Source organism: Micromys minutus (genome assembly GCF_963924665.1).
Source record: "Micromys minutus genome assembly, chromosome: 12".
In the NCBI taxonomy this organism is placed as follows: Eukaryota; Metazoa; Chordata; class Mammalia; order Rodentia; family Muridae; genus Micromys; species Micromys minutus.
Genome location: NC_137981.1, coordinates 28,254,640 through 28,270,903, shown reverse-complemented (window position 1 = coordinate 28,270,903; position 16,264 = coordinate 28,254,640). Strand labels below are relative to the sequence as shown.

The following is a 16,264-nucleotide window of genomic DNA, read 5'->3' as shown; positions in this document are numbered from 1 at the left end:
AGGGACAGCAGACAGCATAGTGGCAGGGAAAAGCACACTCTAAAAAAATGATCCAACTGTATTAGACTACCATGACCCTCACAAGGGCCAAAGTTTAGGGAATCTTTTATATTTGAGGTGTGGATTTCTGGAATTTTCCACTTTAAGCTCTAGCAGAGGGACAAAGGTGAGAGAAATAGTGCCCTGATGTTAACACATCCTCTAGGAGACACCCCCTTCTCAAGGTCTAAGGGGTCCATGCTGCTTATGAGCTCATTTTGTACTAATGCAACTGTATTCTATTTGTGCCCAAGGGACAGCATTGGCCTGGTACAGCTTAGTGAACTCTTAAAATTTGGTTATTGGGCATCAATGGGAGGAGAAGCCCTTGGTCCTGCCAAGGCTTGATGTCCCAGTTGTAGGGGAATGTCAGGGCAGGGAGGCAGGAAGGGATGGGTGAGTAGGTGAGCACCCTCATAGAAGTAGGGGGAGGGGAGGGGAAGGTAGTGGGAGTATGGAGGGGAAACTGGGAGGGGGAATAACATTTGAAATGTAAAATTAAAAATATCCAATAAAAAAATTGGCTAGTGTGACTGAAGAACTAAATTTAGAAATTCTAATGATTTTAAAACTTGAATGGCTACATGGAACAGAGGGGCTGCCATGTTGGACAGTGTAGGCTCTGCTCAGCCCTTAGCCCCGTGTCAGAGGATACTACAGGACTCTGTGGAGACATTAGCAGCTCAGTCTGGGTAGATCTGGTAGGCGGCTAGGAGGAGCCTTCCTTAGTTCACACGCACACTGGAATCCTGGCTGAGCCAATCCAGAGTTGGAGTTTTGGGGTAGCTAGAGCTGTGCAGCTCCTGCAGACAGGTTACATAGGCTGATATGTGCTGGAGGCTGAGTGTTGAGGAGACCCCCGAGAGTGTGGGGCAGAGGTAACTGAGGGAAAGGTGGCCTACTCCCTGCCTGCCGGCTGAAGGCATGTTAGAAGGAAGGTAAGCGATAAAAGCAATAAAGCTGAGGATATTGGACTCATGACAAAGGATCCTTGAAAAACCTCTGTGAAGGAAAGCATGGGAGGGGGAGCCTGCAATAAGGGCCTCCCTACCCAGGGAGATAGGTCTCGCATGTCAGGTAGCCAAAGTCAGAGCCGTCACAGTCCTCCACACCCTGGTGCCGATAACCGTCTCCACAGTAGGCCCGATGACAGTCTAGAGGGACAAAACGTATAGCTCTGAGAAAGGGCAAGATGGAACAGGCATGCCTACATAGTAAGAACAGTGTGACCAAGAGGAGTCCCGAGAGCATTGCTCCCACTTCAGAACCAACTCCCGTAAGGCCTCAGACTCATCCAAGACCAAGCATCACACTGATAAACCCTGAAGTAAGAACAGTGAGACGAAGGTTCTGTACAGCAGACCGGGGACAAGAGCCTTCATGTCATCTCTAAAACTAAGATGGTGGCACTGTCTCCCCTTCACAGAACCAGTGTAGAGCACTGGTAAAGTAAGGCTTAGAAGACTGGAAGAGCAGAACCCAGTGAGAGAGCGTGGGGAAGCAAGAGCTCTGGAGAGGCAAGCTACCACTAGGCTGGGCCTGAGGAATCATGCCACCTCCACAAAGACCTTTGCTTTCCTATCTATCTATCTATCTATCTATCTATCATCTATCTATCTATCCATCCACCCATCTCTTCACCTGCCTACCCACCTACATACCTACTACACAGGGTCTAGTTATGTAGTTCATACTGGCCTTTGACTTTTGGCAATCTTCCTACCTCAGCTTTCTAAATGCTGGGATTATAGTTAAGTGCTACAATGCCTGGCCCATCCTCATGTTTAAAGGGCAAGGAGACTCCACTACTTTCATTTGATTATGATGCCTTCTGTGAACAGGATCCTTAGAAAAGGCAGCACCCCATAGATTGTCATCCAAAAGTTGTCAGAGGTCTGGTGCAGCTACACCGAGAGAGTAACAACCCCACCCTTCCTCTCAGTGCCTGTCATCTGTCCCTTGAGCTCCTAGAAAGCAAGGACAGCAATGGTGGCCACACACTTCCAGTTCTGACCTCAGCAAACCAAGTCATGGATGGACACACTGACCCCAAGCCATATCCTGACAACCTCTGGAGGGATTTCTGAAGACACAAACCACTGTCATATAAAACCTCCCTTATAGTCAAGAGAGCCAGGCTCAGCTGGAAACGGCCCTCCACCTGCTTGATGAGCTGAGTGGCAGCCAGAGCCAGCTGTGGACTCTGTTCTGTACTTCCATGTCACCTGCTCTGGTCCCCTTATGGAAAAAACCCACAACACCCAACACAAAACAGCAAAGCCCCCAAATCATTGCAAATCCTCCAGAACCAGGTCCTAGCACTGTCTAAGAGCCCGGAGGCAGGGTTGGCCATCCCACTGTTCCATTAGAAAAGGACTCCTCTTTCTGCCTTTCTCTCTAGTGTACAAAGTGAGGACCATCACCTTCTCCTTCTGAACTTGCAATATGGGTTTGCTAAGAAGTTGGGCTTGGAAGACAGAGGGCCAGGGATGAGGAAGGCCTCTCTGGAGACATGACCCTGAACACCTCTCCTGCTGACATGCTTGGAAGGGGTAAGAATTAACATGTGGCCAGGGACCCTACACCCCACCCCCAGTACATTGTCCCTTGCCTTTGCCTAAAACCATCACAGCCAGGACTTACCCCCCCCACCCCCAGCCCCCAGCCAGGACTCCCAAGCTGGGCCCCACTCACCAATGCAGCCGTCACTCACAACGGGATTACCATCGTCACATTCCTCCCCAGGCTGCAGGACCCCATCCCCGCAGGTGCCATGTTGCTTTACGGTGTAACCCACAGGGTAGAAAGGGGTCAGCTGGCCAAAGAAACAGGAAAACATTAATGATGATGGCATGCCTAGGCAGCCACGAGGTCGGAATGTCTCTGACCCTGGAGCAGATGCTCTGAGTCTAGCAGGTATCTCTCATCTTCCTCTGGGGAGAGGAGAGAAAGAGATCATTATTCCCAAAGGGAATCCTGGCTCCAGATGACCTTCAGTGTGGGCAGGGGGCTGTGGAGGGCTGCTCAGAAGATGGAGGAGGGAGGGTGTCTGGCCCTCTCCTGCAGACATACAGCAAAAGCTCTGTCCAGCTGCAAGTGTTCCTTCTAGTAGAAGTATCTCTCTCCTGGCTAAGGACAGAGGGATCACAGCCCAAGGAGCCAGCCCCGGAGTACCTGGATGGGGAGCCAGCCAAGGCTGTCCTTGAAGTACAAAGATCGCTGGTCTCTTCGAAAGGCAATGGCATTCTGAGTGTTCAGCTTCTCAAGCTCCTCCTGGTTGTTGACCACAAAAATCTGCCAGAGAACATAGCAGTCAGGGTCCAGAGAAGCTTCGCAGAAGGACAGGGAAAGACAGAAGGACTGACACTCTGCTTCTCAGGGAGGAGTGTCAAATGTCCGAGTTGGAACCACAGCTATCCACCTTGATTCAACACATTTAAGTGTTTTTTAAATCAGGCTACCAAGACTTAGAAGATGATGCGACCCACATAGGTAAGTAGTTTGTTGTCTGGAGATGACTCTTCATCAGTGATCACACACAAAGATGACTGTTACACCTAGTACGGTATGTTGAACTCAGAGCACACTAGCAAGCACTCAAGCATTGTGCTACATCCTCAGTCCAAGCACAACTCTTTCAGACAATATAATCTCAGCCGCATCAAAGTTAGGCTTGAAAGCAAAGAGTGTGGAAAATGTCTCTGAATGACCTCACATCCAAAGTAACAGGCTGCCTGTTTTCCTTTGATTCTGTCCCCATTTTGCAATTTCTCATAGTGAGTGGGTAGCCATTGTAACAAAGGAGAGTGAATTTTCCCGAAGTACGTCACGAAGGCCTAAGACAGGTTATGAGCATCCTCTGCACACACCCAGACCACGCCCCGGAAGAGCCTTACCGCAGGAACTCGAGGGGAGCCATGCCCATACACGGAGTCCCCATGGGAGGGGTTATTCACATTCACAGGGGGTCCGCAAAGGCATCTTCCTGGAGGCCCTGGAAATCCTCTTTCCCCTTTGAGTCCCATTACAAGTTGTCCTAGGAAGCAACAGACGGTTGTGTAACTAGAGCCAAGCAGGTCAGGTGATACGAGCAACCTGTGTGAAGAAGAGAAGTGAGAGCTCAAGGCAAGACAGGCAGAGGGAGAGGCTCCCAACCGTGACCTGGTGGAATAGGGGACAACCAACCAGCAAGGAGGAGTCAGGTCTCCCCTCAACCCTGCCTGGAAGACGAACAATGTATCGGATCCAATAACAGTTTTAGCTTTGACGGCTAAGTAACAACCTGTAAGAAAGATGAGGGGTTTGTGCGCCCTCCAGCTCTGAGAGTGGCACCTAGAGGCTGAACCAAGCTAATAGATCATCTGTTAATTAGCTGTAGATTTCCTTGATGGAGGACATGCCTTATTCGGGATCATTATTAAATAGGTCATCTTGTAGATGGATATGCAGTGGATGGAAAACTTTTATTGCATTAAAAAAAAAAAAGATTGATCTTTATTTGGGGAGGAGGGAAGGTGTACACACCATGGGCTCATGAATGGAGGTCAGAGGATGAGTTTTGGGAGTTAGGTGTCTCCTCCCACCACACAGGCTCTGGATGGAACTCAGACCATCAGGTGTGGCAGCAAGTGCCTTTGTCATTGGGCCATCTTGCTAGTCCCACTGACACTATCTGCTAAGTTTCTTATAGGACGTTTACAAAGGAACCTCTGTGTATGTGTTTCTTTTATTTCTCCTGGAAAAAAATAGAACATTTTCTCCCCCAATCCTGTCCCCACTTGGGTACTAAGAAAAGTCAAGATACATTCTGGAAGAGTGTGGTTAGGAAATTCACTCTGCAGTAATGTCCTGGTCAGTAGTTCTCATGTTGACTCCCCTCTCTTATCCATCCTGTACCTTGAGACAGGGTTTCTCTGTAGCTCTAGCTGTCCTGGAACTTACTCTGTAGACCAGGCTGGCCTCGAACTCACAGAGATCTGCCTGCCTCTGCTTCCTGAGATTGCTGGGATTAAAGGTGTGTGCAACCACACAGCCTCAGTTTGACTTATACTCTTTATGTATTTATTTATTTAGAAATGAAGTCTAAGTTGCCTAGCCTGGTCTTGAACTCTTGGATTTAAGTATTCCTCCTGCCAAAGCCTCCAAAGTGGCTGAACTTCAGGCATGTACCACTATACCCAGTTTTGCCTTGTCTTTTTTTGTAAAACAGTATTCTCCGGAAACAGAATCTCACTTGGTAGCCCAGGCTGGACAGGAACTTGTTATATAGCCCAACCTGGTCTCCAGCTAGTGGCAATCGGTTCTCCTGTCTGTCTCCCAAGTACTGGAATCACAGGCTTAAGCCGTCACCCCAGACACTTCACCTTGGCTTTTAAGGGCCTAATGCTTAAGTCACACCAAAACTGATTCCACACAGACCTCCAGACATCTGCAGATTTGTTTTTGTCAATGCTGTAGAGGGAACCCAGGTCCTTTGCATATGCTAGGTGTAGTGCTCTGCCTCTGAGCCACACGCCCAGCCCTTGGCTATCCATAATTTTAAGTTTTCAAGATGTTTCCATTGTGCCTCATGATGGAGAACCACTAGAGAAATGGTTTTTGTACAAGATGTCCCCACATCAAATCATCTTCCTCAGCATCCATCCTCCCTACTCCAAGGGTCTCTTAGGTTCCTTCTGTCCTCAGTTCAAAGATCACCTCCTCCAAGAAGCTTGCCCAGATCTCCCTACTCTGTCACGTTCAGGTCTGTCTGTACTTCCATCTGCTTACAAGCCTACACATTCTGAGATTATTCCATCAAGGTCTCTCTTCCAACAGGGTAAGTTTGACAAGGGCAAGCCACAGCTTGACACATGTTGGGAACAGAATATCTGTTCTGTGATTGAGTAACTAATTAGAGAGCAAAGGTCTCTGTGGAAGTCACACCTGTCTGACAGACGCTGAAACCGGACCCATTGACAGGACGGGGGTGGGGGGGCAGGAAGGTTAGAGCAATTGCCTGCCCCTCCTCTGGGAACAGTAGGGACCACTGGAAACCAGCCTGCCCTGGGTCTTAGGCAGTCCAGCTGGGACAGCCAGGAACTGGGAACGGAGTTACAGATCCTAGAAGGGCAGCAAATAAAGTGCACCCAGCGTGTGGCATCTGGTCAGGACCATAGGGAAGATGCCACATAGACACATAGAAAGGACCCACTGGAAGACCCCCACCTGCTTTCAGCCTTCCTGAGCTGGCTCGAAAGCTGGTTCAACATCACATCAAACTACAGTTCTAATAAAGAATAGGAATAGAAGTTGTAGGAAAAGCATAGTCTTGGGTTTTGATTTTCAGATGACTCCAGAGAGATGAGGAAGAACTTGGAAGAGGCACCAGAGCAGCCTTCTGGAATGTCTTATGACCTCAGAACTCCACCAAAACCATAGCCCCATAGAGCCAGGGCTTTTCACATATTTAGCTCATTAGTGGTGTGACTGATATTAGAGTAACTCTGCCCCCTTCAGATGACAGATCCAAGAACACAGGCGCTCCCAGGTACCATGTTGATTCATTCATATCCTGTGGGGATACAGGGAAGAACTGTCCAGATTTATAATCGTATTATTGCAAATTATATCTCAGATTTTGCCTGTATCCCTTGCTCACTCCCATCCCCCACTCTCCTGTAACCTGAGTGGTTAAAATGTTCATTCCTACCCTCTCCAACTCCAACACCGGCTGACTCCACAGTGCTGAGACAGACCCGAGGTGGCCTCCCAACAGGATGTGGCAGAGAGCCTCCTGCCACCACAGCAGTTCCCCACTGCTTCCGCTTCCTCCCAGGTGTCAGAGGACATCCAGCATCCTGCCAGCTTCCTGCCATGATGCTCTGAAGGGCACAGCCTAAACTCTACCCCACTGTGGCTGTCTTTGCTACTTTGTGGGGCCTTCTTTCTTCCACCCTTCACAGCCCCTTTTCTCCACCCCTTTAACCCCCTAATCCTAGATAAAAGAAAAAAAAAAAAGGACAGAGGAAAGGAAAGAGATCCATGAAAAATAAAATTAGGGATTGGAAAGGGGGTGACATTATTGTTAGACTACTTTCTGCTTGCTAGGGGTGTATTGAGTTCCTTGGAATGAGTTTGAGCTTTGCTGTCTGGATATCTAATTCCTTCTGCTTTGCACACAACCACTTAACAAACTGCAACCAACAATGGGCCTATAGGAGCGCTAGCATTTATGTACCCTTTGAAAAGTCCCAGAATTCTAAACACCCTGCAATCACAGAAACTATCTGCAGCTGACAGAAATCACACCCCTGCTAGAGCACAAGGCAAATCATAGTCAGCTGCTGCGGAAAATCTGAAACAGCCCCAGAGCCCACACCTGGGATTAAAACGAGACCATGTTTCCAGATTTCTGTGTTTTTTTCAAAGAAATCCAAACTCCTAAATTTTCACTGGACCCCAGCCTTACTGTCATGCCCTATTGTCAGAGGGTCCTGTTCTCCGCCTCTCCCAGGAGCTGCCTGTGGGAAGCAGGAAGAGGAGACGGCAGAGGAACCAGAGGAGCCACAGATGGAATCTGGATCACCAGCAAGCTCTGCGGCCTTGAGGAAGTTCTCGGTTCTTAGACATAAAAGGAAGAATTGGACAGAACACACGCCAACTTGTGTTCTCTTGAAAGGGGAAGGGGCAGAGGGCACAGGGTTTTTTTGTTTGTTTGTTTTGGGTTTTTTTTTTTCTGGGGTGGTTTTGGGGCTTTTTGTTTGATCTGCTCCCCGACTCCCAGGCCAGCCTTAGAACTCCCATACTCTTAAAGGGATACTGGACTATGTCACAATAACCTGGTAGGTTGGGGCTTTTATCAGATTAAAATGTGGGGAGTCACTCCTGGGCCCTGCTCAAACTCTTATTATTATCCAACTTAGGCACAGGGATGTTTCTCCTAAACCCCTATTCCCTCCATAACCCCCAGGGGGCAGGGAGACTGACCCACTTTCCCTCTTTGTCCTCTCCATTCTTTCTTCTGGGTAGCTTCTCAGAAAGGAGTCATTTGAAAGGAAGGAATAGGGAAGGAACATCAGTCTGAAGAGATGGCCTTCAATCCTGCTAGACTGCAGGTGTAATCCAGGAGGGATAGAATGAATCTCTATAGGGACCAGCCCCTGAGTAGTTCCATCCACCAGATGCCCAGGGGAATGTGATGTTGACTCAGCTTTCAAGGGGGCATCCAGCAGGAAGATGTAATACATCTGTCAAAAGTGAGTCAGCTGGGGGTATAGCTGAGCCTTAGGAAGTTTGTATTTGAAGCCCTGGCCTGTGCTCAACATCCAGTAAAGCACACACATACACGCACGCACATGTTTAATGTCATCCTCAGTTACACAGTGAATTAAGGGCCAGCATGGACTATATAACAATATGAGCCCTTGTCTCAAAACACAAAGAAGAAAGGAAGGAAGGAAGGAAGGAAGGAAGGGAGGAGAGACAGATACTGACTGAGAGATGGGAGTGCTCAAAAGGTACTTACCAAGCCTGATGACTGAGTGTAATCCTCAGAACCCACAAGATAAAAGGAGAAAACTGATCAATAAGGAGTCCTTTGACATCTACATGCATGCTACACACACACACACACACACACACACACACACACACTGAAATAAAAAGGAAAGGGATAAAGAAGAAGGAAGAGAAGGAGGAAGGGAGGAAAGAAGGAAAGAAAGGAAGTCACCATTGGTAAGAGCCACATGAGATAGGACAGTGCATCCTGTTGGGAGAGGCTATGGTGGTAGAGAATGGAATAGGCATATCCCCACACCCCTGTCTGGGAGAGAAGAAACTAGAGACCAGGGAAGGAAAACAGAAACTCTGCTGGCTGCTAAATCTCTGGGTTTTGATTCTCAACTAACTGCACAAACATGGCTTTCTGAGAACCTGCTCACCATCCCCAGACCCAGGAAGGAACTTGAGGTCAGATGGGGCCAGGTTTCCAAATACACAGAAGCACAACAGGATCAGTAAGGTCTAAGTTGGCCATCCACCGCCATATGCATCTACCTCATCACCACATCTCCAGGATCCTCAGGGTTTTATCCCCTAATCACTCCAAGGCCCAAGAACTTTCTTCCCACAGGCAAAATCAGGCTTCCACCATGCTGTCAGTCCCTGTCTTGAGATGCTGTGACGCCCAAGCACAGTTTGAGACAATAGTCACCAGGTATCATAGACAATTAACTGAATAAGGGGTGGGGAAGGAGTAGGCTAAAGCAGTTTGTTCCTGCAACAGTTTTCCAGGATCTTCACCTAATCGTTTTTTGGCTTTGTTTGTTTGTTTCACATAGTTTCTCTCTGTAGTCCTGGCTGTTCTGGACTTCACACTGTAGACAAGATTGGCCTTAAACTCACAGAGATCTGTCTGCCTCTGCCTTCCTTGTGCTGGGATTAAAGACATGCACCAACATTACCTGGATCATCACCTAACCTTTTTGTGACAGTTAGAAAGGTAGGGGGAAAAAAACCAAAAGATTTTTGAGTGACACTGATACTTCATGGCGTCTTGACAAGATAGAGTCTCAGAGTAAACTTTCCTTTGTTTTAAGGGGTCTAACAAAGCAGGACATTACATGACACCCTCACTATGTGGTGCAAAACATGTTCCTATAAATACAGTAGAAAAGGATATTGTGGAATTTAAAAATATTTCTATTTTATTAAGGAGAAAAAGATGTAATTACAGTTGTGATTCTTTTTGTATAGCAGAAGATTGACCTAAGGATGTTGTCTTTATATGGGTGAGGTGCTGTAAAAGGCCTTATGTTGAGCTGACAAGAGATTAAAATAAAGGTGTCAGCTAATCATATTAAATGGGTATAATGGTTTGTATATGCTTGGTCCAGGGAGTGGCAATATTAGAAGGTATAGCCCTGTTGGAGTAGGTGTGTTACTGTGGGTGTGGGCTTTAAAACCCTCATTCTAGCTTCCTGGAAGTCAGTATTCTATTAGCAGCCTTCAGATGAAGATGTAGAACTCTCAGTTTCTTCTGCACCATGCCTGCCTGAATGCTGCCATGTTCCTGCCTTGATGATAATGAACTGAACCCCTGAACCTGTAAGCAAGCCCCAATTAAATGTTGTCCTTATAAAAGTTGCCTTGGTCATGGTGTCTGTTCACAGCAGTAAAACCCTAACTAAGACAATGGAAAACATACCTATACCTATTTCATCTTCAATGATTGACAATTAATTTTTTTACAAGTTCCTTCCAATATACCCAATGCAAATAAACAATCTTTTACCACACTGTGTAAGACAAAAAAAAAAAAAAAAAAAAAAAAAAAAAATCTGCAATGCCTTCTTCTGGCTTTAAGATAACGAACAATGTTTGGAGCCATGAAGCATGTGAAAAAGATCGTAGTTGATGAAATAGGTGCCCTGTCACTGAAAGTATGAATGATATCACCAATATAGTTTACCCTCTCTTTATTTCCTCTATGTATTCTCCAGAATCTTAAAACAAAGTTCAGTGAGCCAAATTGTAGAGAAATTAGAAAGATAGGCAAAAGAGACTCTGGCAGTTTCTAGCAAGATGTACAAAGCAGAGCTCGGTAGGCATTTCCTTGTGGCCTCTCTGGAAGGCATAGTTGGGAGTGCTACTGTATAAATCAAGTGAAGCTGCAAAAGTCTTACCTGCAGATGGGGGTCCTGGAGGCCCTGGAGGACCTTGACGGCCAGGTTGACCAGAAGGCCCAGGCTTGCCTGGTGGGCCCATAATCCCACTGTCTCCCTTCTGACCCTGAAAGAAAGATGGAACCCATTGTGATATCATGGCATGACAAAGGTCTTTCTCCACATTACCTCTTAAGTCAGAGACCACCTCGTTCAGAAGAGTGAAAGCTCATGGTGGGATATAACTGGCCTCCAGTACCCTGCTCCTGCGACAGAGCAAGCAACACCTGCAAGTTTGATAATGTCACTAAGTTCATTATCTGTTCTAGAAACGTGGCACAGGATAACAAAACCAATTCACCTCACCCCTGGCATGAGTTAGGGAGCGGCGTTTCAGACCAGGATCTGGGCAATGCCTAATGTTTACATGGCTAAGCTGGACCTATCATCTAAGTGTTCATCTACATGTTAGTGTTATTTTCATTCTATCAGAAGAGTTGTTTCTATCCACGGACTTTCTGTTGCTACTAGTTTAAAGGCAGCCTGAGATACATAGCAAGTTCTAGTTCTAAGTCACCCAGAGCTACAGTGTGAAACTCAGTCTCAGAAACCAAGCACACACACGCACACTTGCAGATAAACATACACACACATGCAAGAGCATACTTGTACGCACATGCACACATGCACACAATGGCATGCACAGACACACTCGCACACCCTCGAGCGCGTGCGCGCACACACACACACACACACACACACACACACACACAATGGTTTTTCTAGCACTGTTTCAGATCACTGGTCCTAAGTTATTGTGTGATCATTTCATCACTGTCTCCCCAGGAGATTTAAGTTCCATGTAGGCTAGAATCTGCCATGTTCATCTTCTCTCCCAAGATTGAAGAAGGAAGGGGGAGAACAAAGTTGGCAGTGGATGGGGAGGGATTTTTGATGATCTGTCAGTCAAGATATTTCCCCTTGACTGTGAGGCCCTGGATAACTCATGCAATTTCTTTGTGCCTTGGTTTTATCTTCTCTAAAGTAGGGCCAGTAAATAGGCACCTACCTAGGTACTTTGAGGTTAACAAAATGGCATGAGTGAAGATATAGCTTATGAGGAATGAAGGGTGATGGGGGAACAAGCTAATTGCCCTAGTGGCTGGCCAGGCTTCATCTCCTTTCATGAGGAAAGAAGTTTTGATTTCTTAGAGCCCTTTGGAGATCCTAGTATGGAAGCACAACTACTTCTATCTACACTCCTGACCAAACAACAGCCCTCTACTGGTGGAGAAGGCCATCTTCCTTATCCAATCCTGCGGCTTTGGAAGAAACACATGGACCAGTGAGTTCCCTCCTCAACAGCCAGACCAGCTAGATCAACCATGATGATCAACTGGATGACAGATGTCCCGGCCAAATGTCCCTCACACCCAAGAAGTCCTGATTTCTTAAAGAGAGTCACACCTGTAGCTACTCTATTTCCAATCACCATACCGATTCAGTGAGCTGCCTTCCTGCCAACATGTCCCCTGGAGACTTTCCTATACTTGTCCCAGGGGACCCATGAGGCTGACTTGTTTCCAATTCCACTCTCACAGAGGAGGCTGTTAATCCCCAGGCCAGGGAGAAGTATTCTGAATAGTAACCAAGATGGATCCCAGAATGGCAAAGGAAGTCACACCAGCTTAATATAGCCAGTACGGCTTGTTTTTCTGACAGCTGGGCCAGCTGGCTCTGAGTGCAGGAAGTGTACAGCTTGAAGGAGCTGGAAACACTCCTTGACTCTGACACCAGCATCGAGGGCTCTTCTGCTTCATTGGTCATTGTGCAGAAGGTGCCATGTTTTTATGGGAGGTTTCCCTGAGCTGAATTAAAGGGAAAGCATTATTTATTTATTGCCTGCTGTGAACTTAGGTTTCTCTTGAGGAAGCGGTTCTGTATCTTTAACTGGAGTTTTTTTTTTTTTTTTTCTTTTTTGTGATGCTAGGATTCAGGGCCTTTTGTACATTGGGTAAAAACTCTTCCACAGATCTATAACAACACCCCAGGAAGGTTTTTATGATAAAGTCAACAGCAGCTTTCCTGGAGACAAGTCTGGTGTGAGCTGAAGTCCAAGGAGCCTCATATTTGGGGAAGCAGCCAGCACAATGGAGAAAGCATGTCCTCCTCTCGGCGTTACCTATGGCCTGGGCGGGGGGCCTCCACACAACCTATTGCTTCCTTGTTTATTAGAATATGATGCAGGTATTTTTAGAAGATGTTTAAGAATTCATTAGTTTCTACATTAACAATAACTTGCACATACTGTGATTTTAAGTTATAAGCAAAGGACAAAAATAACTATACAATGCACATAAAAGAAAAGAAATAATTCTGAACTACCTGTAACTCCAGGATATTTGAGGTCAGCCTGGGCAACATGAGACTATGTCTCAAAGCAACAAGAACATACTAAATGGATAAACAAATATAGAAATCTTAAAATGAAAGAAGAAAGAATTATGGAAGTCTATAATACCCAGGTCAGGCCATAACCAAAACCAGGATGGAGATAAAAAGCCAATGGGCTGAATAGAGTTCAAATATTCTCATTAAAAGGAACAGTAAAAATCAGAAGCAGTATGTATGTCTAAGAACTAGATTTCGTCACTCCACAATGTAGTATGTACACAATATATCACCATCTACCCCATAAAACACAATTAAAAGTAAGAAACACTTTATTAGTGCTCAAAATAACATTTTTCTCCTAACACACTCAAAATCATTAATATTAAAAAGTATATGGGTTACAAGAATACACATCACAAGTATAAATAGCGATTTCCAACAATTAAGATTATTGACATAAGCTGACTTGTATCCGGGTGGGCAAGCAGAGGCCAAGGGTCAACATCAGGTGGCCTCTTCTATTGTTCCACACCTTATTTTAAGACAGGGTCTCTCACTGAACCTGTGGCCCATGGAATCGGCAGTGCCGGGATCAAACTCAGTCCTCGTGTTTGCACAGGAAGAACTTTACCCACCAAGTCATTGCCCCAGCCCCTAAAGAAAGCTGGATTTCAAATATCTATCTGGAAAAAAAAAAAAAAAGGCAGCGGGGCAGTGGTAACACATGCATTTGGGAGGCAAAGGCAGGCAGAGTGCTGAGGGCAAGACCAGCCTGGTCTACGGAGTAGGTTCCAGGACAGCCAGGGCTACATAAAGAAATTCTGTCTCGAAAAACAAAACAAATCAAAACAACAAAAAAGAAATAGGCAGCAATGCTATGATAATAATAATAAGGAAAAATAATGCAGATGTAGTAAAGGCAAGGCCATCTCTACTGGCTGGTTTTGTGTCAACTTGACACAAGCTGGAGTCATCACAGAGAAAGGAGCTTCAGTTGAGGAAATAGGCATTTTGTCAACTAGTGATCAAGTGGAGAGGGCCTGGCCCATTGTGGGTAGTGCCATTCCTGGGCTGGTAGTCAGGTTTTATAAGAAAGCAGGATGAGCAAGCCAGGGGAAGCAAGCCAGTAAGTAACATCCCTCCATGGCCTCTGCATCAGCTCCTGCTTCCTGACCTGCTTGAGTTCCGGTCCTGACTTCCTTTGGTGATAAACAGCGATGTGGAAGTGTAAACTGAATAAAGCCTTTCCTCCCCAACTTGCTTCTTGGTCATAATGTTTTGTGATGGTGCCTGACTAAGACACCATCCTATGTTGCATAGTGAGACCCTGTCTTAAAACAAGCAAACTAGACAACAACTACAACAAAAGATGACATAACTCGTCTTTCAGATGAATCTATTCATGAGTGAAGGGGCTAGTTTTCCTGTGGGCACTTAGCACAGTCCTCAGGCTAGTCCAGGAATTCAAGCCCTCCTCCTCCGTTTCCCAACTGCATAACCCAAGGCTTGCCCTGCTGACGCGGGAGCACAGAGTGACAACTTCCCTAAACTCTTTAACAAATCCAAGAAAGAGGGCCACTCCCAAATTGACAGCTTGTGTGGTGAAAACTTTCACCAGGGCCAAAAAAGACCTACTAGCAGCAAGGGAGTGCCTAGGCTTTTCTCTAAAACTCCATCTTACCCAGTACACTGGACAAAAGGCAGATTTTCTGCAAATGACCTCAGCCTTCTTCCATTCCCAGTTGCTTCAGTTAAGACGTATGTGTTCCTATGGCCTAGGTAAACTCGGGCCACTCTTACTTCTGACCTTGGATGGAGCCTGTAACCTTGAACCACGGCTGCTGGGAGAAGCCTGAAGGTCAGTCAGTAGTGAGACTGCTCTGTCCACCAGCCCTGAGGATGCCTGAATCCAACGCCGTGGGATGGCTCTAGTTGACTCCTGTATGCTTCTTCACACATCTCCAAGCCAGTGGTGAGACCTCAGTGGGAGTAAATCCTGAGGCCCTTACCTGCTTGCCTCGTTTTCCTGGTCTTCCTGTGGGGCCTCGGTGTCCTGCTAGCCCAGACTCTCCCTTCGGACCCATTTCACCCTGGGGAGAAGAGGGAGAAGTGAGAGAAAGAGTAGACACACCTATGCTGGTCTCTCCTATCACCAGCTGCCTGCACCTCCTCTTTATACGGTGTCCTTTCCAGGTAGGGCTGTCCCAGGAGCATGGGAGACTGGTGAGCTCATATCCAAACAGTAAGGAAGGAAAGAAGGCAACCCCAAGTGTGTGGTTAGTGCTGCAAAGTCTCAGGTGCTCTGGTGGCCAAACAGAAGAGACAACCTGGTCCACGTGGTTGGTGGTGGCTTCTGCATTTCAGTGCACGTGAGCCTGTGTCACTCCTGACTAGGGAAAAGGGCTTTCTTGTCTAGTTGAATAATTACATTTTTAGTACAAGCTCACACATGTGCATTGGGGTTTTTGATGTTTTGGAACAGTCTTTTCTGATGTCATGTTGGGTATGTTTCTGATTCTTATGATTATATAAGTCTCCACATTTTGTTTTTTTTTTTGTTTTTTGCAATAGGGTCTCACTACACAGCTCTGGCTGGCCTGAAATTTGATATGTAGGCCAGGCTAGCCTTCCTAGACATCCACCTGCCTCTGCTCCCTGTGTACTGGGATTAAAGTGACATCATGTTCATTGGTTCTTCCCAAACCAGTAGGTACTCTTTTGAGTTCCAGCTCACTCCTACCTATTTGGAAAACTTTCTGAGACAGGGTTTCTGTAGCCAAGGGTAGTCTCTGCCCATCTATGTAGCTGAGGGTGAGCCTGAAATCCCCCTGCCTCTACTTCCCAAGTGCAGGAGCTGCAGATATGTACCGCTCTGTCCAGCTCAGATGAAAACCCTTTTTGTGAGAAGAGAAGCTTCCAGTATTTGTTCAAATTGTCACCACAGAAATATTATTAAAATATGGAAAGCAATATAAATCCCATGCCTGTAGTCACCACAAAAATATTATTAAAAATAACTCCAGGCAGTTGTGAATTGTCACAAAATTTCTAACCCCAGGAGGGTCCAAGACTTCCCATCCCCACACGTACTGACACGTATGCATGTACGCGCGCGCTTACACACACACACACACACACACACACACACACACACACACACACCACACACACACACAATTAAAAATAAA

The 16,264-nt window shown here is 46.4% G+C and overlaps 1 protein-coding gene across 4 annotated transcripts in view; it reads right to left on the bottom strand.

Moving 5' to 3' along the window:
* Positions 1-16,264, bottom strand: part of COLQ (collagen like tail subunit of asymmetric acetylcholinesterase) — a 52,579-nt gene that overhangs the window by 2,488 nt on the left and 33,827 nt on the right. For all 4 annotated transcript variants that reach the window (XM_080926867.1, XM_080926869.1, XM_080926868.1 and 1 more), the window contains exons 11-16: positions 15,086-15,166; positions 10,704-10,809; positions 3,936-4,075; positions 3,214-3,333; positions 2,734-2,854; positions 1,091-1,193 (exon numbers count right to left, since the gene is read on the bottom strand). In XM_080926867.1, coding sequence (XP_080782993.1) covers positions 1,091-1,193; positions 2,734-2,854; positions 3,214-3,333; positions 3,936-4,075; positions 10,704-10,809; positions 15,086-15,166 — 671 coding nt within the window. The remainder of the gene's footprint in view (positions 1-1,090; positions 1,194-2,733; positions 2,855-3,213; positions 3,334-3,935; positions 4,076-10,703; positions 10,810-15,085; positions 15,167-16,264) is intronic.